Raw genomic sequence first — 20540 nt, 5'->3', positions numbered from 1 at the left:
TGGAGGGGGCCCCACCTTGGCTCCGGTCCGGCCCTTCTCGCCTTGCTTCCCCGGTTTTCCTTCAGGACCCTGAGAGGAGAAAGAGGGAAGGAAGAGGGTGAGAAATGAGAGCAACTTGAGGCAGAGCGTCAGCATGGGAGCTCTGAGGGCGGACTGCCTGGGTTCCAAACCCACCCTGTGCTCAGTGCTCCCCGGGACCTTGTGAGCTGGGAACTTCCTGACGGAAGGTGTTGTCTGCAAAGTGGGGACAGGGGTCCTGTTTGCCTCATGGGGCTGAGAAGTCAACCCGGGGATGGCCTCTCGTGCTCACCAGGCACCTGGCCCACAGTAAGTGCTGGCCGCACCACTCTTTCATGAAGACTGCTAGGCTCCCAGGCTGTCCCAGTGGGAGCCGCTCTCTGCACCTGCCATGTGCCACACACTGTTCCAGCCCCCCAGCCACCCTGAGCCTGAAGCCCCATCAGGGCTTGCTCCCCGGGCTTCCCAAAGGTGAAACGACTTGGCCCAGAACGCTGATCCAACTGCGGATCTGTCTGATTCCATGCCTGGGGCTCCCAGTGCCCGCTGATGACATGAGGCAGGCAGGGGAGGTCCTCCCTCATCTCTGAGATGCTGTGGGGCACTTCTGACCAGCCCGAGGCTGTGTCCCACTGACAGGGGCTCCCTCCCTTGGGGATGGGGGTTGGAGGGGCTCCTCCCAGTGGGGCATTGTGCCGGGAAGGTCAGCTGCCCTCCCCCACTCTCCCACTGGGGTACCCAGGCCACTCCCTCCCACAGGCTGCTCTGTCCCCTCCCTTGCAGGGCATCCCTTTGCTCTCCTTTGCCCTGTTCTTGTCAGGGCCACTCAGTGGGGTGAGTGAGTGCGTATAAGTGTGCGTGTGTGAGCATAAGACAGATAAGGGAGAAAAGAAAAGGAGAGAAGAGAATCCCAACTCTGAGCCACACTGGGGTGGGATGTAGGGGGTAAGGCAGGCAGTGTTTCTGGTCTGGAAAAGACATCCTGATGGTCACCAGAGGACAGTTCCCTCAAGACCCAAACCTCAAAGGGAGCTGGGAAGAACATCTACATTCTTGGCAAGCACTAAAGAGCTAGTTCAATTCAATCCCTTTGGCTGCATTAACAGAGGTACATGCTGTAGGATGAAGGAGGTTATAGCCCCACCTTGGAACAGGAGGAGGCACTAACTGTGATGGAGGAAAGGCAGGAAGATGGGATTTTAGAGGAGCCAGAAAACACATAGGCGAACCCAGAGGCACCTGATGCCCATCTGCTGATTTCTGCAGCTGCCCTGAGGCAGGGGTAGCTGTGTCCTCTGGGGTGGTCAGTGGACGGAAATTACAGGGAGGCCAGCTTTGATTCAGCACAAGGACAAAACGTGGCAAAAAAGGACTGGAGAAGATGATTCTCTGTCCCTAAGGGCAGTGCCAGTTAGACCATCCTGGGGCCCTCAGGAAGGAGAGAGTGGTGGTCTTGGAAGGACTAAGCGCAGACTACCCTGCATTCTGGTGCTTAAGACCTCATGTGACCCTGGAAAAGTCCCTTCCCTCCTGTGTGCCTCGGTTTCCCTGCCTCTCATATATAGGTCTTAAACTAGCTTTGTCCTGTCTGTGGCCCCTTGCCACATAGGGCCACTGAGCACTTGAAAGGTGGTGACTGGGATGGAGGAACCAAATTCTTAATTCAACCTAATTTGAATTAACTTAAAATTAAATTTAAATACAGACAATTAAGTTATCGTTAAAACTTTTATGTGTATTTGGAACAACTTAGGGATATGAACCTACATTTTCAGCTATATATTTTATGAAACCTAAACACAGATCAAGTATTTCCAATGAAAATTTAGCATACGGATTGAGATGTGCCGTAAGAGTAAATTACACATCAGATTTCATAGATTTAGTACAAAAAAAAAAAAAAAAGAATGCAAAATACCTGATTAGTGATTTTTATATTGATTACATGTTGGAAATGTTCATATTTTGGCTATATTGAGCTAAATAAAATATATGGTTAAAATTTATTTCATCCACCTCTTTTTACATTTTGAAAATTTTAAATTACACAGGTAGCTTGTCTTCTGTCTCTATCGACAGGACTGAACTAGACCACGCCTGGGTCTTTGGCTCCTCCAGTAATAAAGGAGTCAACCAACATGGCTTCAACCACGGGCCAGGAACTATGTCTATGTTCTGTGTCATGCCACCCCCAGTTCTGGCCACAGGGCTGGGAGGAAGGGGTTATTTATTCAATTTGAGAGCCAAAGACACAGGCGTGGTGAGACAAAGACACTACCTGCAGGTCACCTCGCTGGGTTCGAATGAGATGTAGGTCCTCAGTGTCTGGGGCACCCCTGTCCCAGGCTGGTCGTATCTGGGCAACTGCACAATCCTGATACAGGGGCTGGTGGAATTTGTCAGTAGGCTGAGGGGATTGCTGGGGCTGATCCCTTGCCAGAAGGAGAAGTGAGTCAGCGCTGAAGCATTCAGCACAGAGCCAGGATGCCGGGAGTCTCCCCCAGGACAGGGTGGCCGGCCACTTGTGCTGACAGGCCCTCGCCATCGGGGAGCGTCCCTCATGGTGTGGGAAATCCTGAGTAAGGCTGGAGCATCCAGCGGGGTGAGGCTGTGGGGCCAGAATGAAGACTTTTGCTGGGCCCCCATCCATGGAGATATGTTTCTGGAAAGGCTCTGATGGCTCATAAAATTCTATTTTTAAATACTCCACTGTTTCCCAGCCAGAGTGGGAGATACTTGTCCCGTAGCCCTGATGCCAAAGAGACTCAAATACAAGCCTCTCACCCCTTCTGTCACCCGACACACACTCAGTCCGGCCCCAGTGAACTTCTTTCCAGTTCCAGTATATGAAAATTGGCAGAGATGGCAAAATAGAGACATTAACTCTGCTACCACCACCACCACCACCACCGCCACTGCCCCCATCACCATGGCCACTGTCACCACCACTGCCACTGCCATCACCATCACTGCCACCATCATTCTCACCACCATCCTCACCACCATCTCCATTACCACCATCATCACCATCTGTACCACCACCTCTTCCACCACCACCATCACCTCCACCCTTACCATCACCACCCCCTCACTAATACCATCACCTCCACCATCACCATCATCACCACCATCACCAGCATCACCATCATCATCACCATCACAAATACCATCACCACCACTATCACCATCTCCACCACCATCACCATCATCACCACCATCACAATCTCCACCACCATCACCACCCTCACTAATACCATCACCTCCACCATCATCACTATCACCACCATCATCACCACCATCACCATCTCCACCACCATCACCTCCACCATCACCATCATCACTATCACCACTGTCATCACCACCATCTCCACCATCATCACCATCTCTACCATCATCAATATCATCATCATCATCATCATCTCTACCTCCACCCAACCATCAACATTACTACCACCATCACCACTACCACCAGCTTCCAGTCATTTCCTCCTCCAGATTCATAAAGACAATATTTATTTTCTGGGACGTTGTAGAAAGCACTTTCTTTCCAAAGTTTCATGGACTCTTTAAAGTTAAGAAAACCAAGGCTCACAGAGAGGCAGCAGTGATCTGCCTAAGGTCACACAGACCGTGGGTTCTCAAGCCAGAACTCAGCCTTTGGACTCTAGGCCCAGGGCTATTTCTGCTGCACGTTGCCACCCATTCCATGGCCACGATACTCAAGAGCTTACTAAGAGAGAGGCCCTGGAAAGTTGGAAGGCATTCCTTCCAAATCCTTCATCGTACCAAGAGCGTGACCCAGAGAAGGCAGCGTCAAGTTCCTTAGCGGAGAATCGCGGCCAGCGCCTCTCCTGCTAAACCGCCTACTAAATTCAGTGTGGCTGAATGTGGGATGAGGCCAGCAGGCCCAGGCTTGTGGAGGCCATGGCAGCCAGACTGAGGAGTGTGATGCTAGTCTGAGGGCAACTGGGAGCCATGAGAGGGTTAGGCAGGGGAGGGACATGGGCAGACTGCTCTCTGGGAAACTCCCAGGTGGAGGAAGGACCACAGTGGAAGAGCTTCAGGTAGCTGCCATCAAAAGACCTCCTGTCCAACTGCCCGAGCAGGCGTGGGTGGTACACATACCCAAACGCCCACAGTGCTGGCATGCAGCCGTGCACACTCACCCGGATGCCAGTGATGCCAGGGGGGCCGGGGGCCCCATCCTCGCCCATCAGTCCCTCTTGGCCTTTGTCGCCACGTTCACCATCAGGCCCAGGGTCACCCCTGTCCCCCTAGGTTGGAAGGGCATGAGGAGGGGAGAGAGAGAGAGAATAAATTAGTCCCTCAGCCCATCAGAGGCGCTAAACCTCAGGGCTCCATTTGGATGTCCACACCAAGCAGCCCCTGGGTTGCCCCGATTGTTCCCTGAGCCACCAAAAGGGTCAGTGTGTCATGGCCTGGCTGGTGCAGGAAATACCCCCGACATGGTACTCGGGCCAGGGAGAAACTTGCTCAGAGGCAACACAGAACCCTGACTACTCCCACCCCCTGGGAGTTCACAGGAAGGGAGCAGCTTTGTGAGACTCAGGCTCTTTCTCCCCAACACTGACACACGGGGAGGACAAAAGTCTTAAGACGCTGAAGGAAATTTTAAAAAAGGAAAACAATTCACCCAATCCTGCCTCTCAGAACCAACTCCATTTTTCTGAGTTACATTTTCAACCCTTGCTTACATGAAAACAGCTTACAATAATAATAATAAGGCAGAGATCACAGTTTCTGTTGCCCTATACCAGGCTCCGAGCAGTGGGACAGCCAATCCAAAGCAAAGAAGCTAGTTAGCAGTACATGAAGCTTTAAAGACATAATCCAACTGTACTGCTTGGTTCCATCTTGCGGTCAGTCTCTATTGCCAACACCATCTCCATTGCTGTCTGCTCTGCATGGCTCTCATTCTCGCCTGCGGCAGAGCACTTCCTCTGTCCAGTGGACAGCAGTTAACACTGACACAGCACTTGCCACATCCAGGCCACATCCTGGCAGGCTGGGCTGAGCCAGGTTGTGGGCAGAGCAGGGGTGAGGGGGGCAGCATGACCAGTGGCCACAGAGGGACAGGGTGGCGCCTGTCAGAAGGTCACCTCCATCGGGGCTGGCGGGCCCGGCAGGGCTCGTGGCCAGTCTGCAAGTGGCTGAGCTGGGACCATTCAGAGAGACCCGTGGGAAAGGGGATGAAGTCATGGACAGGAGGAAGGGCTGGGCGGGGGAGCAGGCTAGGAGAAGGGGAGCGTGTCTCTGCCAGTTCTGTTTCCCAGCACCACACTTTACAAGGAGTGCTGATAAACTGGTGTGGGTCCAGGAGAAAGATTAGGGTGCAGAGGGTGTGAAGCTGGAGCCTGGGCTCTGGGCAGAGGAGGTGCAGGGGCCTCTTGGGGTGGTTTCTAGCTCAGCTAGGGGGTGGGGGGGAGACTCCCCAGTGAAGAGGGGTCCAGAGATGGCATGGATAAGGGAGGGACACTCCAAGCTGAGGTGTGGGCCAGCGCAGAGCAGATCTGGGCACCAGGAGGGGGTCAGACAGGTTGGTGTGTGAGATCCCTCCCCACTGAGATTCTCGGACTCCGAGCATAGCCTGGCAGGGAGATGGGGTGCTGCCCTGATGACCCTTCTGCAGACCCCGGTCCAGGATCCCCCTTCCTCCTTGTCATCCCTGGCCACCTGCTTTCCTCTCTCCGAGGCAGGCAGCCTGTTCCAGGTGGCTGGGCTGGTTTTCAGAGAGAGGTCCCAGCCTGGCACCTCAAGGGCTCTGGCTCCAGGGACCACCCAGACCCCCCACAGCCTGGGGTAGTGAACTTGTGGATCCCTTACAGAATGGCCTCTGGTGGGTCCTGGAGAATCCTAGAGTCCCCCGGACATCTGCCAATGCTCAGAAGAGCCTTACAAGTTGTCTAGCTCAAACTTCTCGATCTATAGATGGGGAAACTGAGGCCCAGAGAGAGCAGGAGACTTCCCAACCACACATGGAAGTCAGTGGCAGAGCATGCGTGAGACCCTAGGGTTCTGGTGCCTTTGAATTCCAAGGTTCTCTGTGCAGGGGACAATACCTCCCTTACTCCTGGGGTTATGTTGCTTAAATTCGAATCTTGCTGCCACCTCTCAATGGCTGCGTGACCCTCGGCAAGTTTCCTCATTTGTAAAATAAGCAGCAAAGGGTTACTATAGGGATTGGAAGAGCTAATCCATTTAAGTAGCTTAACAGCGCGTCTGGCACATGAGTTCTGGATAAAGGTTAGTCTTCCTAGGAGTAACCACCACCATCACCACCACCATCTGCTGGGTGTCGGCAAACTCAACAAAGATCATCAGCAGAAAAGCACTCTATAGACTATTACATGCTGTGTGTGTCTGAGAGGTGGTTTTCACCATGAAGGTGATTCTTGGACAAACGCTATGAAAAAAGCGGACGGTCTCCTGGGATTCACGAGGACCAGAAAAGATGCTGGACATCTGCAGCAACTACTCTGGCCCAAGGTCTAGGGTAGAACTGGCTTTGAAGGGAGTGAAAGAGGAAGAAGCAGCCAGCACCAGGAGCCATGCTGAGAGAGCAGGAAAGACGGCATTGAGACACCCATGCCTCGAAGCCCCCACTCCTGTCACACCTCAGCACGATTCGGAGGAGAAAAAAGATGGCTGACCAGAAATGGAAGAGGCCCTCACACCATGACTCAGTTTCCCCATCTGTCCAGTGGGGACAAGAATGAATCTAGCTCACAGGGTGGCTGGGAGGATTACACGGGTTCATTCACATAAAGCTCTTAAGGCAGGTGGTGTGAGCGCATGGTGAGTATGCAGAGCATTTTAGCCAGAATGTTCTTCAGTGTCACTGCAGTTCAAGCAGGTTTTGGGCAAAGGGTGTGGAGGGTCTGTCAAATGCTCTGGGTCTCCCCAGCCAGGACCAGTTGTACCCTAGGATGCAGCCGAGCTGGAGAGGAGAGGAGGCAGATGGATGGCGACAGGGGGCGCTCACGGCCTTGCAAGAAAAACCCAGGGCAGATGGGGAGCCAGCCAGGAGCCTGTCCCGGAGGCATCCTGGTAGATGGGGAAACCCAGAACCCAGGGCAGCTATGGGGATGGGGCAGTGGCGGGGCGTGTCTGGGGATTGGGGAATTGAGGGCTGCTTATCTGAGGTCACATGGAAAGTAAATGGGTGACAGAGGGAATTCTGGGATGTGGCCCTTGGGTCCCTGGGCTGAGGAGCTGACTCAGTGTGACAGGTCAGTCCTGGGGAGAGCCCACCTAGTACTGTGCCAGGGCTGGGCCCGGGCTGGCAGCCAGGGACAGGCCTGGGCTAGACGTGAAGCTAGTAAGTTGGAGAGTGACGCCTGCTGGCCCCAGGGTTCAGGGGAGCCCTGGCGCCTATGGAAGGTGCCAGCATCTGTGGCTGACAGAGGACTCTACAGGATGCAACAGGGCAGAGTTAGGCCTACATGCTGTGGTGCCAGTGAGCCCTGGGTTTGAATTTTGGATTCTCCACTCACAGCCATAGACTCTGGATGAGTGCACCTCCTGCCTCCTTCTGAGCCTCAGTCTCCCCACCTTTAGAATGGGTGCCTAGTGTAGAGAGGCAGCCAAGGCTTGGGTCTTGGCTGTGCCAATTACTAGCTATGTGTCCTTGGGCAAGTTGCTTAACCTCTCTGTGTCTCAGTTTCCTCATTTAAGGATAGAACTTACCCCGTGGCATTAACTGATGTGTTACATAACACAAAGGGCTTAGCATAGTACCTGATATATACATGACTAATGCACCATAAATAGTGGCTTACAGGTCATGGGTGGTGATTATTATTTTCCTGGTCTTTTAGGATGTTTGGAAGATAACAGATATCAAAGCTGCTGGCTCTGAGTCTAGCACAGAGCAGGGGTGTTCAGGTACTACCCTTAACCGAGAGAAGCTGTAGTTTTGAGGAGAAGGGTAGCAGTGAGGAGTGGAAGGTGGGATGGCTCCTAGTCCCATCTGAGCAGGGCAGGAGGCAGCGGTGGGCGGGGGGGGCGGGGGGGCGGGTGCTGGACAGGCTACTTGCAATAGGAGCCAGAGGTCTGCTCTCGGAGCTTTATGGGAACACAGTGCTTCCAGGAGAAAGCTTAGGCCTTGGACAGGAGGGGAGTGGGGGCAGAGGTAGAAGGTAGTTCCAGAACATCCCCCTCCCCAGACCCTACAGCAGCAGGACACTTACCTTCAGCCCATCAGGCCCTGCAGGACCACTGTCACCCTCGAGGCCTGGCTCTCCCTGGAAAGGGTGGTGGGGAAAGATGAGGAGACATTCCCAGGGAAGGGGGTCGGGTGGGGGCCGCATGAGATCACGAGTTGCCAAGTGTCCAAGTTGGTTGGTTGGTTGGAAACACTGCTGCCCAGTGGTTGAGAAAGGCTCTGATATCATAGAGACCTCAGTTCCCACACTGGGCTTCCTGTTCACAGGCAGTACGACCACAAGCAAACTACCTCGCCCCCACGGGCAGCTGTTTGCTCATCGGAAAATTGGGCTGATACCACTTCCTTTAAGGGTGCCTGGAAGGCACAGTGTAAGCACCCCACAGATGGTAGCCATTCGATGTATTATTTCTGGAACTGGAGTGAGCTCCCATGAAACTCCTTGTGGAATCCCATTTCTCAGATGAGGAAAGTGAGGCCAGCCTTAAGACTTTTGGGCCAGCAAGCTTGGGAATGATACCAAGACCCCGAATCCCCATCTGACCCTCAGCTAGGTTCTCTGCTTGCAGTCCCAGCTCCAGAGATGCCCTGGATGTCTCCGTTCTCAAATTGGCCATCAAATTAGTTTGTGTCTCTCTTGGCTTTCAGAGTTCATGGCTGTTCAGCACCTGAGCCCAAAGGGGCCTCAGAGGTCATCAGAGGCAGGGGTGGCAAAGGCATGACAGGTGTGGAGACCCCACGCTTCTCGTGCCTGTGGCAGATGTCACTAACGTATCCACTAGAAGGTGCCTCCATACGAACAAGGCCTTCTGTTACTCACTGCTCTCTTCCCAGTGCTTTGAGAGAAGGGCCTGGCACAGAGTGGGCCTCAAGTGAGTGCTCGTCGTTCTCTCTCCTACTGTGCCTCAGAATCCTTCTTAATGCGGCACTCTAAGAAAACTACGGATCAGTCTTCGTTGACACACAAGATTTACCATCTCAGGGGTTCGGGCTGCACACACATCCTGCCTTGCCCTGTGGTCTTTATTGCAACTCTAGGCAGGGAAAGCACGAAGCATTGGAAAAACAGGAATGATAAGAAATGAAGGGCACTTGGGCTGTCCCTGGTGCCCCCAGGAACTGAGGCCCATGCTAACTCCCGCTCCCTCTTAGACCCCACCTTCTGTACCTGGCAGGTGCTACAGGATGCCTGCTCTGTACTCCTCCCCAGTATGCCTGCAGGCCATATTCAGGCAGAGACTGTATAAACTGGGCACGGAGCATAGAGAGGTGGACAGAGAGGCATCCCAAAGCTTCTCAAAGACAAGCTTTGTGGGTTTCTTTTAGAAAAGGGGACGATAACCTTCCATGGAACAGTTTCCAGGGATGATAACAGGCGTTTTTCAAAAGTAAAAGTGCATCCAAATAAGTCAGGAACCACTGTCTTGCCTGCAGGCCTTCTCAGAGCTTTAAAAATGCTACTACTAATGTGGAAGAGGGAACACGGAGCATGCAGTGAGTCTCAAACACTTTGACCACAGGATCCTTTTCTTCCAAGAGTGCCTCTGCATTGTGGAAATGCTGGCTCACCCAGAGAGACAGGATGAGGCTGCAGGAATTCATAGTCTCTTTCTCCCTGAGGCTCAGGGAGGTTGAGTAAAGCCCTTCCCCCAGACCCAAGTGCCCCTCAGGTGGCTTTCCAGGAAGAATGAATTTGCTTCGACTTACCCGCTGCCCAATGAGGCCCTGCTCCCCAGGGGTGCCCAGAGGCCCAAGGTCACCCTAGGAGAAGCCAAACACAAGTCCATGGGGGTGGGTAGGGCCAGTCCCAGCCCTTGCCTCACCTTCCTGTCCTCACCAGCTCTGATTTGGGCGGAGAGCTGGGGCAGCCCCTCCTTCCCAAGGACCAAAGCAACACTGTAAAATGCCAACCAGAGCCCCTGTTCCAGGCCAGCACTGGCCGTGTCGGGGCCGCGCAAATGCCACCACCATCGAGCTCATGTTTACACGGCGCTGCCCTAAGGGCCTCTCGATTTCACACTGAAACCTCACAACAACCCTGCCAGAGAAGGGATCTTCTTTTACAAATGGAGAAACCAAGAGACCACGCACGGGGGTTACGTCACTAGCCCAAGCCCATGAGGCTAAGAAGGGACAGATTCAGGATCCAAACCTGGGTAGTTTGGCTCCAGGGAGGATCAGATGCAGGGATGGCAACTCTGTGGCTGACCACCTTCTTTACTCTCCCTGAGAGCCTTGGAGAGAAACCCAAAGGAGGAAGAGGCCCTAAATGAGCCAGAATAAATGTCATCTGCCCCCCAAAAGATCACCACGTGGGGGTTTCTAAACTAGTCTCCCTCTGTGCTGACGTCCAGGGCGGGGGGGGGGTGGTACCGGGAGGAGGAGGAGCCCTGAGCCCCCAGCCCTGCCCTAACCAGGAGGATCCCATTTCTGTCTGTTTTATATATGGGGTAGTTTTCTGGATTGTTGGAGCAAAGGTTTCTGGATCTAAGCCAACAACTGAAGTCCCAGGGCTGGTCCAAGTCCCTCTGAATGGCAGGGAGGCTCAGGCACTGCTGGGGAGGGGGTGTCTGCCTCTAGTCCCACAGACCCTGGCGGCTCCCCCAGGCCCTGCCTAGCAAGGCCATCAGGCTGCCAGTGTCGCTTGTCAGCTCCGGGGCCTGCATAGGGAGCTGCATCCTCTTCCACAGCAGAGCGGGGGGGGGGGGGGGGGGGGCTCTCCCCAGAACCCAGGCATCAATGGGCGCCTGTTTCCCCGCAGGTAATGAGGGGCTCGGGGGCTGAAATGCAGATGGTATCTCAGGAGGCCAAGAGATGTGGCCGCCCGGACGTGGGGCAGGTGCCAGGGAAAACATCACTGGGCAGGGGGCAGGGGTGGGGGGCGGGGGGCGGGGGCTCCAGGCCGGCTGGGTCCACCACTGTGGCCATAGCCAGGACCCGCTCCCCAGCCAGGAACACAGAGAACTCATTATCCCCACACAAGAAAGGCCCGTTTCTCTTCCGTGGGGAGGACGTGGCCGCCAGCTGGGAGCTGGTTTCAACAAGTCAATTTTCTCTTTCATCCTGCCTTACCTTCATCCCGGCTTCCCCAGGAAGACCCGGTTCTCCTACCGCACCGGGCGGTCCCTGCAAGAAAATGCCATTGGTCCCTCCTACAGCAAGGGCTGGCTTCGATTGTAAGGGAGGAGATAACAGGCAGGCCCAGAGAGGGCAAGGAATGTGCCTGAGGTCACACAGCAGGAGAGACACAGAGTTGGGAGCAGGCTACGGCCTTCTTGGAGCTTGGAGCTGGGACCACAGGGAGGGTGGTGGTTGGGCCCACGGTGCCGAGCCTTGGGGCTGCTCAGAGGCTGCTGGAGCCTTCTCCTTCCCCACGAGTGTGGTTTGCCACATTAAGAGCCCCTTGGCCAGCACAGGGAGGAAAATAGCATGATTCACATAACAACAGGGGAGGAAGCCAACCAAGGCTGTATGCAGGGCAGACAGATCCCTGTGCTTTACTCCAAAGCTGAGCCAGGATGACAAGGGTGGGAAGGGGTTCGAGTTATCACCATCAGCATGGCTACAGCCCCTGCACAAACCCTGCAGCTCAGCTTTCTCCTCTGGATAAGGCAGAGGTGTCGGAGGTCCCTCTAGAGTTCCTCGCTGCACGCCCTCAAAAGGGCTGGTTCTGCAGTCAAACCTCAGTGCCGAGGGGAAGTCCCAGCAGGGGTTGTGGTGGGGGCACTGCTGCTTCCTGTGGTCCCGCAAAAGAGGCACCGCCAACCTGCTTGAGGGTCCTGGCACCCCTGCGTGCCATGCGCTGCCCCTGGGACTGGGAACCCAGCTCCTCGCCCTATGCCATTAGGGTGGATCTGCCCTCCCACCAGGGGGGTCTACCCTTCAGTTTCTGCAGGACACAGGACACAGCACACAGCCAGGCCTGGGACCCCTGTGTGGAGGAGGACTGCGAGGGCCTGATACCTCCCCGGCAACACCACGGGACAAACGAGGGGCCCTCAGCACTCACCTTGGGTCCCATCTCTCCCGGAGGGCCAAGTGGCCCCTGGGGTCCCTGAGGGCCCTGTAAGACAGGCAGACACACACAGTTTTGAGAAGGCAGCCTGGGCCCTCTCTGGAGCCTGAGGCCCAATAATGCAGTCTGGAGGGGGCAGGTGAGGGAGAGGATCCCCAGAACCTGGAACTCTGCAGCCATGCCCCCCACCTGCCATGCCAAGGACCCGCTGTCTGCAGCTCCCTCCTCACCACCGGTCTCCTGCCACCCCCTCAAGCCATCTGCGCTTTCTCCTGTTCCTCTCCCTCAAACCTGGGGGGGGGCCCTCCCCCACTCAGAAACCTTCCAGCTCTTCTAAGAAGCCTCGATCACTCTTCTCCCACAGTTTGAATGCCCTTCCACCTGGGATCCACCTCTGGAAACCCCCACCCGGCTCCTGGTCAATTCACTGTTCAAAACGGCGTCTCCTTGGGCCTAAAGATGTGGGACTCTAGCGCGGCCCCAGGGGGCAGGAGCCTCCTGTCCTCCCCCTGCCCCATGCAGGGATCCCTCCTCCTATACCCCTGGAGGCTGTCCTCTCCTGTCCCGCTCCAGTGGTACCACTCCACTGGCTCCTCAAGGGGCGCCCTGACCCTTGGGCCGTCCCCCAAACCCATCCTTCCAGGGAGCCTCCTGAAGGGTTATCTTGGTCTCAAACCCTTCACTGGCTCCTGTCCGGACCCTGCAATTCCCATCCTCCCTCCCTTGGAGACCTGAATACTCTGTTCCCTCAGCTTATACATTTCCTCGTTTCATCTTTACAACAGGATAGCATGGTAAGGACAATTATTCCCATTTACTTGTAAGAAAACTAGGCTGGAGGGCAAGCAAGCTTAGACTCCAACCCAGAGCTCCTGAGCTCCCTGGCCAGTGCCCTCTCTACCCCCCTCCCCCCAGGTCTGTCCCATTAGGGTAGCAGAGCCCTGGCCCTGTCCCTCTCCAACCTCCTTCTTGGCTGACCACGTGCCACACTCCCAGGCGGTGGCCCATCTGAGACCAGCCTGCCAGGAGCAAAGAGACAAAAGAGGGAGGAGAGAGAGCACTTACCGGTTCTCCTGGGAGGCCCTTGGTGCCTGGGGGGCCTGAGGGACCTGGGATGCCCTGCGGAGAACAGAGGTGACCTTAGTCCCTCCATGGCCTCCTTCACCCTGCCCAGAAGACTTCGCAGTGTGTGAGGGTGTCACTCCCACCCTCTGCCATGTGACCAATGGGGAGACTGAGTCTCAGGGGAAAGAGGCAGGCTAGAGGGTCTTCAGTGCACAGAGTGGGCAGCCAGAACCTTTGTGGTTTCCACAGCAGGGTGGGAACCTGGTAACATGGCTCTTATCTCCCGGCAGAGCCCCACGGAATTCCCAGAACTGATGCTACTTACGGGGAAGCCTCGCGTGCCCGAGTGCCCGCGCTCACCAGCCGCACCCTGCAAGCACATGTGGGCTCATTAGAGGCGCGTCTCGCCAAGCAGGGAGCGGGGAGGGGCTGGCAGCCTTGGCTGACATACCTGCTGCCCAGGCTGGCCCGGTCTGCCCTGCGGTCCTGAAGGGCCCTGCAGGAAGCAAAGCATATGAGGGTGGGAGAGGGTGCTCAGGAGGACCCTTCACCGCACAGGATCCGCACTCCATGGGAGCTGGAAGGAACCTGTGTCATCACCAGACCCACCCCTCTCCCGATTGTGCAAGTGGGGAAATTGAGGCCTGGCAAGGGGAGTGGCTGGCCGTAGTCATCATCTGCTCTGGAGAACCAAGGACCCCTCGCTCCTGCTGGGAGTAGAAGCAATCTTGGCTCCCAGGGGCTCTGGAGGGGCTAGGGGCCCCAGGGAAGGGGCCAGAGGGCACCTGAGGTTCCCTCCCACCCTCTCTTACTCTTGCCTCCTCTGGCTCCCTCTTATTCACTGCTCCCTCTCTCTGTGCTCTTTCTCCCCTGCCCACAGGCTCAGGCTCCAGGGTCAGGAGGAGTGGCCCATGAGCTCCCTGCTGCCACCAGGGGCTGGCGCTGAGGAAGGTGTGAGCCTTGGTTCCCAGATTCCTGACCCAGAGCGGGAGGCATGAGGAAGGGCAGGCCCTGGGGTTGGTACCTTCAGGCCCCTGGACCCCTGCTCCCCGGCTGGTCCATCTGGTCCTCGGGGGCCCTGGAATAGGAAAAAGGGACTAGCACAGTGGACAGCAGGGGTCTCCCTTGGGCTGGGAACCAGGAGGGCAGGGCTGCCCAGAGCCCAGGGCCTCTCCCGGCACAAGCCTGGGGCTCTCTTCTCCCACTGCCCGCACACCCCTACCCTGAGGCGGGTCACCCGTGCGCAGCATGCCTGCTGAGACGGCAAGGCACTGAGGGACTCTGCTAGAGGCCCTGTCGTTCTGGAATAGGGCTGGTAGTGCATGAACAACCCTGTTTAAAGAGACCTCGGAGGTCAGGCAGCCAATGCACTTCAGAGTCGGGCAGGCTGAGGGCCAGACACATGTGGCCAGGTCCCCACAGTCAGCCCCTCAGACTCGGCTGCTGCATCCTCTTCCCCGAGCACACGTGGGTCAGAAACGGGTGTCTGAACCACAACCCTTGGGGGACACTGACAGCGAAGGACCCGGGAGGGTCTGCATATGGCTACATGTGCAGAGCAGCCTCCTCCAGCCAGATGTGCGAGTCAGTCTGGCCCTGCTCACAGAGGGAAGAGCTGACGTGTGGAGGGGCAAGAATGGGGCAGGGGTCAGGCGGCCATTCCGTGGAGCCCTAGACAGCAGTCTTAGTCCTTTGAAAGCTGGGAGCCCCCCCCCTCCACCCCTTGAGGCAGGCCCTTCCCCCACTGCACAGATGGGAACACTAAGGCCCAGTCAAAGAAGTGACTTGTCTAAGGTCCCTTAGCACATCAGCAGGTGCATCCCCTCCAGGGTTCTACCCACTGGCCCATGTGACCCCCTTACGGGGACTCCCACAGAGACACAGATGAGATGGGGTCCTCTGGAAAAAGCCCCCGGTAGAGAACAGTGTGGTGTTTGTCCTGCAGGGGACCAGAGAGGTCATGTGGGGGAGACGAAGAGGGTCTTGTGCAGAAGGCTGGCCCACCCTGGCCTGGGAGTGTGGGGCCAGCCACAAAAGGGGACTGGGGAACGTACTTGCGGGTGGCAAGGAGTGGGATGAGGGACGAGAAAAACAGCATGAAGAAATCATTTAAAAATTAAGCAAGGAAACTTTCAATTAATAATTGAGCCAGAAAAAGCAACAATTCCTTTTATCAGCTACCTGGGGCTCCCACAGCCTTAAATAGTGCCTCATAGATTGAATAAGCCCAGGACAGGCGACCTTGCTGAGCCTCAGTTATCTTGTCTCTGAAATGGGGATGAGAACCTCTCCCTCAAGGCAGGAGGTATTGCACACAGGCAGTTCAGCACCTGGCCTCTAATAAGTGCTCAGGGATAGCTGGCTCTGCCAGAGGAGGCATCAGGCTCCCCAGGGCCAGGGACACAGAGGAATGGCCTGGAAGATCTGGATTCAGTCCCTTCCTCAGAACAGTCAGCTTAGAGCAAGCTACAGAGAACCAGCTGAGAGTTTCCAAAGATCCAATACAACATATGATTAGAAGCTGTGGGTGCTAGTCCTTGTTCTGCTGCCGGATTGCTGTGTGGCCCCAGGCAAGCCCCTTCCCCTCTCTGGGCCCCTCTCTCTCAGATGGACACTGTCAGACCATGTGTTAGACTTTCCGCCCCTGATTCATGGACAGGTGCCTGGTGGAGATGGAGCCAGACTGAGGTGGGGACATCCCAGGTCTTAGGAGCTGGGACAGAGACTGAGCTGATGGGTGGACATCTGGGCCCTCCTGAGAAATGGCTTCTGGCCCCTGGCCTCTGTGTCTAGCTGAGCCATAAATCTCCCTGGAAAGGGATTGCTCTGGGACTGCAGTGGAGGCCCAGAAGTGTTGACGGTTTGGTGTGACTCACACGGCACCCTATTCATCCCCGGAATCCAAGCCTTTCTGAGAGAAAGTTTATGCGATCTGTACTAATAGTAGTAGCAACTGCCGCAGCAGCAATGATACCAAAAGCTATTATCCTCATTTTGCCATAAGGAAACAGCCTATGGTCACACAGCTAGGAAGTGGAGAAGCCAGAATTTAAACCCAACTCAGCCAGATGCCCATTTCTTTCCACCAAGACCTGTCACTGCCTATCAGTGTGGGAGTGAGCTCCCCGTCATGAGGGTGTGCAAGTCAGGGCCCAGAGAAGCCCGCCATGAAGGCTCTGCCCTGGAGCAGGATGTTGGAGAAGACAATGTCTAAAGCCTCTAGTACCTGGGAGATTGCGATCCCTTGGGAGACCAGAGAGCTCAGGGGGAAGCCGGCACTGCTCGGGGGAAATTGGGCCACAGCCTTTGCTGTCTGGAGGGAGGAGCAGGCAACGGAGCCCCAGCCACCCTCGCTCCCTGGCTCCCCAGGGCAGGGACAGGAGCGGGGCAGCCGCACATGCTAACCCTTGCTCTGGGCCACTCTGCAGCTCGTCCTGTGTCCCGAGGGTCCCCCCGTCCTCTTCCTCCCTTCTCCAAGTGAACACAGGCCAGCCAGCCCTGCTGGAGGCAGGCCCAGGTTTCCATCAGAACCATATGTCTGTTCTCTAATAGCCAGTCCCCAGGAAGATGCTCGCGGTCAAAGCTGGGGCTACCTTTCAGCCAGGCTGGGAGAGAAAATCTGGTCAATTGCAGCTCTTGTGACAAAGGGATGGATGATCAAAGGGAGGTGCTCATCATGTGCAAGGCACGTGCCAAGGGATTTAATCCCATGGCCAACCAGAGAAGTCAGTTCTGTGGCTCACCCTTTTTACAGAGGAAAACTAGAGGCCCAGAGAGACGCAGTCAGTTGCTCAAGGTCAAAGAGGAAGAGCCACGATTCGAGGCCAGGTCTGCTGAGCTCTTAGCCCCATTCATGGGAGCAGAGTCCAGCGTCAGGCACGTGTATCTCAGAATCCCCGCGACTCCTTCAAAGTGGTTGGTGGAGGGAGAGAGTAGAGTCTCCCAGGTAACGGGGCTTTTAGACATTGTCTCCTCCAACACCCTGTCCCAGGCCAGAGCCTTCATGGCAGGCTTCTGTAGTCCCTGACTTGCACACCCCCTCGGACGGAGCGCTCACTCCCACACTGATAAGCAGTGAGTTGTGGTGGGGGGTGAAAACAAAAAATGGGCATCCAGCTGATGTGAGTTCAAATTCTGGGTCCTCACAACCTCCTCCTAATGTCATCCGCTAAGTCTTAGAGAAGTTAAGAAACTGGCCTGAGGTCCCAGAACTGGTAACTGGGAAGGCTGAGATTTGTCTCTGTCGGACCCCAGAGCCCCCCCTCTTTCAACAGAGGTCTGTGGATCCAGACCCTGTCAGCAGTTCTACAGGAGCCGAGGGCCTGAGGCCCCATCTTGTCCCCTCTTGCACATCGGCAGAGACGCAGGCAGGGCCCTGTACCTTACCCATGGCACATATGGGGAAACTGAGGCTCAGAGGGTGGCAAGGTCTTGCTAAGATCACTTGACAAGCCAGTTGTTACATGGGGGCCTGCCCAGAATTGAGCTCTTCTGCAGGCATGATGGGTGCCCCTCTAGGTAACCCCCCTGCGAAGTGGCTGATGGTGGACTATTAGGCCGGGGACCCAGGGCGCCGATCCCACAGGTTTTGCATTCCTGCCAAACCCAGCAGGGGGGAGGAGCTCATGTTCCCAACACTTCCCTCCCAGCCCTGGACACTTTTGATGTGGTGGGGAGCCTGGGTTTCCTCAAGCAGGACTACATTCCTGGAGCCACCACTGGGAAGGGGTGCTAGAGACAGCTGGAGCAAGCTCGGTGAGTTGAGGACCCGAATCTCCAGCGAATCTGGCTTCCTGGGGCAGGAGGCTATGTGCACAGGGTCCAGGTGGAACTGGCTGCCAATGGGCCTGGGTCCACTTGCAGAGACCCAGGACATGGCAGTGGGAGGGGCCCTGCTGGGCCAGAGGAATGCCTCCTAATCCCCCCCCTCTCCCAGGCTGACTGCTAGCCATCTGGTTTGGGGAAAAATTTAAAACCACTTGAAATTCAGCCAAGAGGAGACTAATCACAGATTCCCCGTATGGAGCTTGGATATCAGGCCTGGGCTGTCGGCTCTCCCTGTGCCATCGGGGTTCCCTTCTACAAGGCTGCCTATCCCAGCACCCATACATCAGCTGGGGGCAAAAAACCACTCATCAGCCCTCCCTGCACGACTGAAAATGAGATTACATTCACTGTGCAAGAGAGCCAGATTCCCTGGGTTCAAATCCCAGCTCTGCCACTTTCTAACTGTGCAACCTGAGACAACTGACTTAACCTCTCAGTGCCTTAGTTTCCTGGCGTGTAAAATGGAACGAAGCCTAGCACCTTCTTTATAGAGTAGTGTTGAAGACCGAATGAGTTAATATGCGTGATAGCACCTGACACATAGTAAGTACCAGTGATCACCTCTGGCGCTTGTGCTCAGGCCAGCCCTTGTTTAAAGTCCTCTATGGCTCCCCACTACCCTGGGAACTACAGGCCTATAGGCCATAGGCCTAACTGTGGTTTGCGGACTTGCCACCTGCTAATTCTTGGTCTCATCCCTCTCCCCTGCCCCTCTGGGGAGCCAGTGGAGACCCCTAAACATGCCACACCTTCTCTTACCTTAGGGCTTTCCCTTGCCTGGAACCTGGCCCAGCTCCAGTACCCTCCTCTCCCTGAAGCCCTGAAGCATGCTCTGATACCCTGTCCAGGCTCCCAAGCTGCTTGTGCTTCACCACCTATGTGCCTATGACCTGATACTATCTCTTTGACCTACTTGATTGAGCCATGAGGGCAGGCAGGGGTCATGCCTCTCCCACCCTCCCGTGGTATCTACAGAGCCTCCAACAGTGGCCGGCACATAGTCTGTGCTAAATAAATGGTGGTGGAATGAATGAATGAACAAATGAATGGACAAAACGCTGGTACCACAGACCCTGTCTGTACCCATGGGATGGCAAAGCCTGGTGTTCAGAAATGGGCTGGAAAAGACGAGCTGGAAAGGGGGTGCCAGGCTGAGAACCAGGCCCGGCATGAGTCTGGAAACCCTGCCTGATGCCGTGAAAGTCACAGGTCTCAGGGTTGGGCAGGGGGCAAGGAGCAGGAGGTAGTCTCCCTGTCAGGTGGCCCCTGCCAGTGCCAGCCTCCTGGGGGCTGGGCCCCACTTACCTGGCGTCCCTTTGCTCCCCTCACGCCTGGTAGGCCTCGAGATCCTGGGGGACCCTGTGGGGATGAGAAAGAGTTTGGAGAAGCCCCCTTTCTGGTAGCAAGGGCAACAGGGAAGGCTAGGAGTGTGGGGGCAAAGCCTGGCTGCACATAGAAGGACTTGGCCCAGTGGGAAAAGCTGTCCCACAGGCTATAACCCTCAGCAAAAGTCAGTTCAATGTGGTGGGCCTCCACCTCTCCCAGGAATCTGGTAGTGAGGAGAAGCCTCCCTGGATGGATGAGCCATTTCCTTCTGTATCTCAAAATCAACAACCAGAAGCTACCATGACACTCTTGACCAAAAGTCTCCTCAAATGTCCATTTCCCCTTTTCTCCTTCCATTAGCAAGGAGAATACGCCTGCCCATGTTCTGTCCCCTGCCCTGACCCTGAACATCACCTGACAGCCATCCAAGAGGCTCTGACCAGGCAGAAAGAGCCCTGGGGTACGAGGGGAAAGAAGCAGACCACAGCCCCAAGGTGAGGGAGGGGGAGGCAGGGGAGAAGGGAGCAGGGCCTGGCCCAGGAAAGCCACCCCGTTATCTTGGTTTGATGCAGGAATGACAAGAGGCAAGGAAGCGACAGGGAGGGAGGGAAGGATGACACAGGATTGCCTTTGTTCTTTGAACGGGCAGGGCACAGGCCTATGACCAGAATTGAGGAATCTGTTGGGAGAAACTACGAACAATCTAACAACAGAAGAGGACAGAAGGTAGAAGGGAGAAGAGAGGAGGCGGGCTGCCTCATGCCTGATCTCTCTTCCGGGTTCCGGCCCCAGCTATATCCACCAAACAACGCCTTCACCCATGGCCGGCTGGCCAGGACCCCTCCAGGAGCCTCCCAGTTCAGCAGCAAGTCTCAGACTGGGCGTGCTCCTTTTACAAGGAAGAGGCAGCTTCATCCCCCTCCAAACACCAGGGAGAGGCCCAGTTCCATTTGGGGCCTCGGGAAAAACTTGTTCCATTTTCTCCCTCCCCATGGCCTAGAGGGGTGCAGACCCTCAGTCAGCTGCTGCCGAAGGGCTGACGTGTGGGGCTGGGTTCTAACCTGCCCCTTGTCAGCAGAGCAAGCAGGGCGTGGACCCACACTT

At 55.9% G+C, this 20540-nt stretch overlaps 1 protein-coding gene across 18 annotated transcripts in view; it reads right to left on the bottom strand.

Moving 5' to 3' along the window:
* Positions 1-20540, bottom strand: part of COL27A1 (collagen type XXVII alpha 1 chain) — a 135603-nt gene that overhangs the window by 24603 nt on the left and 90460 nt on the right. For 15 of the 18 annotated variants that reach the window (XR_010407736.1, XR_008506770.2, XR_010407735.1 and 12 more), the window contains 11 exons: positions 19416-19469; positions 14308-14361; positions 13735-13779; positions 13609-13653; positions 13284-13337; positions 12213-12266; positions 11276-11329; positions 9911-9964; positions 8229-8282; positions 4185-4292; positions 16-69 (listed from right to left, as the gene is read on the bottom strand). Coding sequence is in view for 14 of the 18 variants with exons in the window: in XM_064579537.1 (XP_064435607.1) it covers positions 16-69; positions 4185-4292; positions 8229-8282; positions 9911-9964; positions 11276-11329; positions 12213-12266; positions 13284-13337; positions 13609-13653; positions 13735-13779; positions 14308-14361; positions 19416-19469 (630 nt within the window). In the remaining 4 variants the exon portion in view is untranslated. The remainder of the gene's footprint in view (positions 1-15; positions 70-4184; positions 4293-8228; positions 8283-9910; positions 9965-11275; positions 11330-12212; positions 12267-13283; positions 13338-13608; positions 13654-13734; positions 13780-14307; positions 14362-19415; positions 19470-20540) is intronic. The other 3 variants (XM_054509372.2, XM_064579528.1, XM_064579534.1) reach the window with 3 other exon arrangements.

Source organism: Mirounga angustirostris, unplaced genomic scaffold (assembly GCF_029215605.1).
Source record: "Mirounga angustirostris isolate CCGP_5_RB_7025 unplaced genomic scaffold, mMirAng1.0.hap1 SCAF_15, whole genome shotgun sequence".
Classification (NCBI taxonomy): Eukaryota; Metazoa; Chordata; class Mammalia; order Carnivora; family Phocidae; genus Mirounga; species Mirounga angustirostris.
The sequence above is the reverse complement of the archived record's forward strand: the minus strand, read 5'-3'. Positions and strand labels throughout refer to the sequence as shown.